This window comes from Cornus florida, unplaced genomic scaffold (assembly GCF_030987335.1).
Source record: "Cornus florida cultivar Cherokee Brave unplaced genomic scaffold, ASM3098733v1 CherokeeBrave_3.0.0_Hap2_Chr05, whole genome shotgun sequence".
In the NCBI taxonomy this organism is placed as follows: Eukaryota; Viridiplantae; Streptophyta; class Magnoliopsida; order Cornales; family Cornaceae; genus Cornus; species Cornus florida.
The window spans coordinates 81,239,819-81,247,559 of record NW_026775575.1 but is presented as its reverse complement, the minus strand read 5'-3'; the positions used below and the strand labels follow the sequence as shown (position 1 = coordinate 81,247,559).

At 38.2% G+C, this 7,741-nt stretch overlaps 1 protein-coding gene across 1 annotated transcript; it reads left to right on the top strand.

The window, feature by feature from the left end:
- The first annotated feature begins 1,769 nt into the window (after nucleotides 1–1,769).
- On the top strand, nucleotides 1,770–3,662 carry LOC132307129 (E3 ubiquitin-protein ligase RDUF2). The gene has a single exon (XM_059804798.1). The coding sequence runs from the start codon at nucleotides 2,132–2,134 to the stop codon at nucleotides 3,335–3,337; it is 1,206 nt and encodes a 401-aa protein (XP_059660781.1). The 5' UTR covers nucleotides 1,770–2,131; the 3' UTR covers nucleotides 3,338–3,662.
- The last annotated feature ends 4,079 nt before the right edge of the window (nucleotides 3,663–7,741 follow it).

Below are 7,741 nucleotides of genomic sequence, written 5' to 3'. Positions count from 1 at the left end.
TGTTTTAAGTGAGTCCACTGGGATTTGGGATACAAATACAATGAGGTTTAGCTCGTGAAAAAATGGACTCCATAGGAATTGTTAAGCTTATGCTCTTACTTTTCAAGTAATTAATTTAAATTAAATTCGATTCTAAATAAATTATTCGGCAGTTTATTAAAGGATACAAGTTTTTTTTTTCCTCGTATAAAACTAAAATATTTTCGTATAGATTTATTTATATATTTTTTTAAAAATTGTATAGAATCATATATTTCGCAAGTGAATAAGTAAAATTGACGTGCAAAATAAATAAATAAATAAATAAATTGGTTGATCTCTTGCGTACTCCTAGTCAAGTTCAAGATCCAATTTATATCACCGGTCGAATCCAACTCAAAAAATTATTTAGTTGAGATTAAAAATACTGTTAAATTTATCTCTTTACCTTAAAAAATTACCTAGTATGAATAAATGGATGCGTGAATTTGTTACTACATAAAAAAACAAAAACAAAAAAGTCTCCACACACGTGAAAATACAAGTTGAAAATTTAATAAAATATTGAAAATTTTAAGATTCTATCTAAATTTGGGAGAGTAATTTATACACACGTGGTATTATATTGTACCCAAAGTAGGGGTGCAACTTGGGTTGAGAAACCCGAACCCAACCTGAGCTCAGTTCAATTTTTTGCGGGCTTGGGTAATTATTTTTATAATTAGGGTTGGGCTTAGGGTGAAAAATCTTAACCAGATTTAAATTAGGGTTAGAATTGGGTTGAAGTGCTAGCAATCTGAACCCAAATTATAATATTATTTTGATATATATTATAATAGGAGACTTAATTTTTTAAGAATTTGTTTGTAATTTATTAAAAATCTACAAAAAGTCTTTGAATTTTTTCTTATTTAAGAGTAATTTAATCTAAAACTAATTCAAGATGATATGAAATTTTTGATGTGAAGATTAGCGAATAACCCGAATTAACCGAAGTTTTAACACGAAATGTAAGCCCGAGTTGTAAGTCCAAATTTAAAAATAAAAGGATGGGTTAGACTCGGGTTTAATAGTTAGGATTGATGATAGGATTAAAGTTGGGTTTGGATTTAACATTTTATATGGTGAATTGGGCTTAAATTATATCTTAAATCTGCCCAACCTACCCGAGTTGCGGCCAAGTCACCATCCAATGTTCAAAGTTCAGACGATGAAAAAGAATTTCAGAAAGATCATTGTTTACGTTTGTTTATCCTTTTTTTTAATTTATAAATTTAAAATAAAACAATCCTGACCTTAATTTGATTTTTTAATTATATTTCCCAACACAAATTTAAAGATTTGAATGTGAATTGAAATTCTCGGTACAAACTTGATGATTTGAATGTAAATTGATACTGTAAAATCTTTAATAACACGAATTAAAGGTGGATAAAATTGATTAATGAAAGAGCGTAGAAAATTCCATTACAGTCCAATTAACACGCGTCTTCTACATCGTTCGTTAGGAATCTTCTGTAATAATAATCGGTTACTACGTAGTTTTGATTTTCAAACTCGGCGTTCTAATCGTTCAAATTCCCCCTTTAATATAGTCAACATCCTTCCCTGCGAGTCGCACTCGGCGTAACGCACGTTTCGGCCCGATTCTCTCCTTTCTTCATAATTTACAAACGGACCGGTCCATTCCCGCGGCACAACTAACGCCGTCATGAGCCATGCCGTTAATTTATCTCCCAGTGAACGCTTCTCCACCGTTAAAACCATCATCACGCGTGTTTTAAAACCCCCACCTCTTTCCATTCACATTCTTCAACGCATCTCCATTTCCCCTCTCTCACTCTAAGACACGCACATGTACACGCACTCTCTCTCTAACATATACTAATATATATCCACCGCCGGTTTTGTTTCATCCACCGCCGGTTTTGTTTCATCTCCATTTCCCCCCTCTCTCTAAAACACGCACATACTTTCTCTCTCTATATAGGCATATAATTCCCCGCTTGTTTTGTTTCATTTCCGGTGTGTGTATGTATTGATTTATCAGATCTGCGAGTGATTTGAAACTTCAGAGTCAACTCGTTCTCTCTTTTAAGGACTCGACTGATTTTGATTCCTTAGCTCAAGATCTACTAGGGCTGGTGTGTAGATGTCATCAACGGGGTCGTACTGGTGTTATAGGTGCACTCGCTTCGTTAGGGCTGGGGGTGAAGAAGGCAGTGTTGTTTGTCCGTACTGTGACGGTGGATTTATCGAGGCCGTCGGCACCAGCTCACCGGCCGTCCAATCGGGCTCTCGCCGTCGATTCCCTACAGCCGGGATGTACATGTTGGGGAGCCACCGTTCAGAATCTCCAGATTCAGATCAGAGCAGGAATCTAGGGTTCCACCGCAGCCGGCGTAGCAGCGGCGACCGGTCTCCGTTTAATCCGGTCATCGTATTGCGCGGTCCGGCTGAAGGCGCCGGGGATGACGGTGGTGCTGGGGGTGGTGGAGGCGGAGAGAGGAGGAGTTTTGAATTGTACTACGACGATGGAGCCGGGTCGGGCCTTCGACCGCTTCCGGCGACCATGTCGGAGCTCCTGATGGGTTCCGGCTTCGATAGATTGCTCGACCAGCTAGCGCAGATCGAAGTCAACGGTTTGGGCCGTTCTGAGCATCCGCCGGCGTCGAAATCCGCCGTGGAATCGATGCCGACGATTGAGATAGTGGCGACGCACATCCACACTGAATCGCACTGTGCCGTGTGTAAAGAAGCCTTCGTTCTCGGCTCAGAAGCCCGCGAAATGCCCTGTAAGCACATCTACCATTCGGATTGCATCCTCCCATGGCTCTCTCTCCGCAATTCATGCCCCGTTTGTCGCCACGAATTACCCACCGACACCGGCATGAACCCGTCGGATTCCGGCAATCAAACCCAATCCGAGGCCCCAACCGACGAAGAGACAGTTGGGTTGACCATATGGAGACTACCCGGTGGTGGGTTCGCGGTGGGGAGGTTTGCTTGGGGAAGAAGAGCAGGTGAAAGAGAACTTCCTGTCGTTTTCACAGAAATGGATGGTGGGTTCAATCACAGTGGTGCTCCGAGGAGGATCACTTGGACATCAAGAAGAGGCAGAGCAGGTCGAAGTGGATTAGGCCGAGTTTTTCGTGGCCTGTTCTCGTTTTTAGGGAGGTTTAGATCTTCTTCCTCTTCACGATTGTCATCTTCGTCACATCATTCTAGTAGTAGTTCAGAATCTGAGTCTACCATCACCAGAAGTCAGAGTCATTCTGGTTCTGTTTTCAGTAGGCTGGTGAGGAGGCGTAGCAGAGCTTGGGTTTTGGAAGACCAGAATGAAATGTCAAGGTGGTGATGTTGATCGGTCTGAATCCTCTGCTGTATCGGGTTCTGTACTGTAATTTTGCAACCCAATTAAATCTATTTTTAACACATTAAATCGGGTTGCTACGGACTGATATAGCAGTGAATCATTGGGTTGTTTGTTGATGATTGATGATATGGTCTCCAATTCAGAAAAAAAGGGAACTTTTGAATTGTAAATAGCATGCAATGTGCAATCATCAAATATTACTAGGTCTCATATTCATATAGTTAGAGACAGAATGTTTTATTTTATTCATGAAATGGAGTAATGTTGGTATATATGACTCAAATCAGGTTTTTTCCTTTTTATAGAACTTTTGTGTTGAGTTGTGTTTGGGAACTGAGAAAATTTTGTGAAAACAGTAGAAATGTTGATTGCTAACCCCAATTCTAGAACTACTTGTTGATTCCTTTGTAATTCCTTTGTTGTAAATTCAATTATGATCATATAAAGTCTTTCCTGTTTTTTTTTTACTTTTACTCCTTTTGTGAAAGCTTGTTTTGTCTTCTCTTGCATGTGCTAACCACAATCTTAAAGTTCTATGTCTTGAATGAATTGCTTTTAAGTAGATGCCACTCGTTTTTCCTGATAAAGGTTTCTATTTTCGGTTCTTTTTTTCTCAGAAATAGTATTTGTGTCGGCCTTCTAGGAAGGCACAGGAACTTTAGCACTCAATAATACTAAAATGGACCATTGGCTCAGAGGAACTAAATGTTGGTTTTTGTTTGTTGTAGATAGTCTGTAATCTGTATCACACCATATTACCAGGAATTTTTAGCTCTTATCAGAGTTTCTAAATTGTAAAAATCAGGTTTTAAAGTTCTGGTTTGCACTTCGATTACGTACTGGGATCAACATCCAGAGTTTACAAACCATTTGGGACTACATCCGGGATTTACAAACCATCTGAGAGTTCAAATTTATTGTTTTTCTGTTTTTTTACCCAATCAAATAGATCCAAAAACACACATTTGAAGTGCATCTCCAAAGCAACTGAGCCTAATGATTTGTTTATGTTTTTGAGGCCACAAATCCTGCCGTGCTATGGTATCCAATGCAAAAAAACCTATTAGTATCTCTACTTGAGATTTTAGTACTACTAGTATTTGCAGTGTTTAGCAAAAGCTTTAGATGGTCGAAAGCTAATTATTGTCCTCCATTTGCAAAAATCTATTATCGTGGAACATTTAAAAGACGAGTGCTAAGCCACAGTCCTCACTCTAGCCACTACGGTTAGCACTTCATTGGTGTAAATTTTGTTGTCCTTTGAGTGACCACTAAATAGAGTTAGAATTTCGGCTTCTTGCGAGTGGCTAGTGGCAGTCAATTTTATTTATTTATTTTTTTAAAAGAACAAAAAACACAACAGGCATGTGAATTTTAATGCTTCAACTTTATGACACCTGGAGAGAGAGAATAAGTATATTTTCAAATTTCGAAATTTTGAGTTGTAATTTGAATAAAAATAAGTTTTGAAAATAATTATCAGAAATTCAGAAAACATAAAATTATTTTTAGAGAATTATAAAAGATAATTATCTAAAAATAGATCTTTTATAACATAATTTTTGTATAATTTTCTAATTTTTGATTCTCTAAAAACAAAAACAATTATTTGTAGAATTACAAACCAAATAACACCAAAAAAAAAAAAAAATTTCAATCTTTTTCAATATTAAAAAAATAAACAAAATAAGTTTCTGCTCACATTCCTTAAATAAAAAGGTGTGTCACGCTCAATATCTAACTCCTTCCGTTGTTCTAAATTAAAGCTGATAGAGATGTTTATATTTACTTCTTTTTTTATTGATAAGCTCAATTATTGATCTTTAATTGACTGGGTTGGCATATTGTCAAAGTTTCTATAACGAACTTATCCTTTCGACCATTAGTATATGTTTGTCTGCCAATCTTCCTACTTTCAAACATACCTTAGTTTAAGCCAGAAGATTTCTTAGCTGTCTGCTGAGCATTATTCATTTGATAAGGCTTTTCTTGCAATAATTCAATGGATAATTCATATTTGATTTGTTACTAATTGAATATATGATTCATTAAATATATATATATTTATATATATGAAAAAAAATTAACGTGAGAGGGAAGCACAAAATAATTATTAAAATATTAAGTAAATTGCACTCACACCCCATGAGGTTTGGGTCAATGTCACTCAGTGGAGGGTCAACCCACTAGTTTGCCTCACAGCCCTTGAGGTTTCGAAAGTCATATTTACCCCTTACCCCTGAACTTGTTAATTGACAAAAATAACCCTAATCAATATTCTGTATTCCCCTCACCCACCACCGCCACACCCATACGCCGTTGCAACCCACGCCACTGCAACCGCCACAACCACCGCACACCGCCGCATCAAACACAACACACCCACCGCCATAACCACAACACTCATTGCCACACACACCGTATTTGGGTCAAACCCACACGCCACCACAACCATCGCCATACCCACATACCCACACACTGCCAGAGTAAGCTGTTGGACCACAAAGCTCAATCTTAACCCTACCCATGCGAAATTACTGACGGCAAAGAGAAGATATGTGTTCGTTGCTACAATTGTTGAAACTGTTGGCATCACCGAACAAATCTTTGTTGCCACTTCAATTGTCGATCATGCCTCTAATTTGCGAGCGGTGGTGGCTTTTGCCTCTGATCTCCTCGCTTCTGATCGACGACAGTGGTGGTGGTTGCTTCTGATTGTTGGTGGCAACGACGGTGGTATGGTGGGCTTCTCATGAAAGGGCAGTGGTGGGTGGTGTCAGGAGAGAGAGGGTATGGGAGGGATAGAGATAGAGACAGAGATGGTATATGTTTGTGGGTATCGGGTGGTGTATGTAAGAGACATAGAGGGTATGGTGGGTTAGAGAGAGAATGTAAAACGAAGGGTATTTTGATCCTTTAAATTATAGTTTATAAGGTTATATTAGTAATTTACCCTTTTATGTATTTGTTGACCAAGTCAAAGATTAAAATGGTCATTTTTCTCGGGTAGAGGGGGTGTCTATGTAAACGTTTGAAACTTTAAAGGGTGTCAATGTAAATTAGTGCATTGAATCAAGTCTCAATGGGTGTGAGTACAATTTACCTTAAAATATGAAACGGAAGACAAATAAAATATGGTTAATCATGCGGATCTCCTTTATGGTATACAATAATTAAAGGAATCCCTCTTAAAAAAGAAAATATTCTATATAGATTTGCCCTCCCGTACCACCAACTGGACTAAGACTTTTCTAATTTACTAAAATGCCCTTAAGTTTCTATGGTTAATGATTAAACTACTCATATGTTTATATTGTGTGTGTGTGTGAGAGACTTAACAATCGTCGTTTATCTACAGAGACATCGACGTCATCGCCGACAATAGCGTCCTCAGAACCAACAATTCAACTCCCTTGTCACCCAAATCTTTACACTTATATACCAATTCGATCAGTTTCGCCAACAGTTTTTCCTTGGGGTCACCAGTGGCCGGGGTCCGTTTCACCGTGGAGGAGGCCACGAGCGATCAATTTCTGAACACGATCAAGACAAGGTTCGGCGATCTCGAGATTTCCGGAACCACAGGCGTTGACAATGGGACTGAGAATGAGCTCAGAGTTGGCAAGGGAGAATTCAGTGGTGCCACCGTCGTTAAGGACACCAGGGAGGGATTAGGGGTCGGGCTTTGATTGGTCCAGTGAAATGGGACTGAGATGTGGCTTTTCTGGGGAAGTGATTTGCTAGTGAAGGGCTTTGCATTGGTGGAAGAGCTTGGGGTGCTTGCGCTACGAGCCGTTCTTGATGATCATTTCTAGGGGATAAGGAACTGACTGAAACGGGAAAGGGCTTCCGGAGAAGCCATTCCCGGTGCGAGTTGAAAATTGGGTTCAAATATGAAAATGGATGGGTTTTTGTTAGTTAACTGTTGTTTATAGAGAAAGAGTGAGAGTATAGAGACAAGTTGCCTTGTATTTCCTCTTATTTGGAAGTCCAAAGTTTACACATACAACCCATGATGTTTTTCCTTTGCTGAGAATTTTAGAGCATGACCAATTGAATAGAAGAAATTAACCATGTATATAATTTACACAGTTTACACACGTGTACATGTAGTGGAAAATATGAGGGTATTTTAGATATTTTAATTTATTCAGTACGCGATATGCAAAATTTGTTATTGACCTACCTTGATCGTATTTGTGTAATTTCTCAAATCTTAGAAGAAATTTTTGTAATTGTAATAAATTATAAGAGAGATTTGTGTAATTAATTCAATAAAATATGAAAGAAAAATAAATCTTTTACTTTTTGTTAAACACTTGAAGAATTGAAGAGAAAATAGAGACCAAGGGGGAAGAAGAAACAACTATTACAAAAACATTATGA

What these genes read in the sequence shown, in the direction of transcription:
- LOC132307129 (XM_059804798.1), top strand. Translation starts at nt 2,132, where the DNA reads ATGTCATCAACGGGGTCGTACTGGTGTTATAGGTGCACTCGCTTCGTT.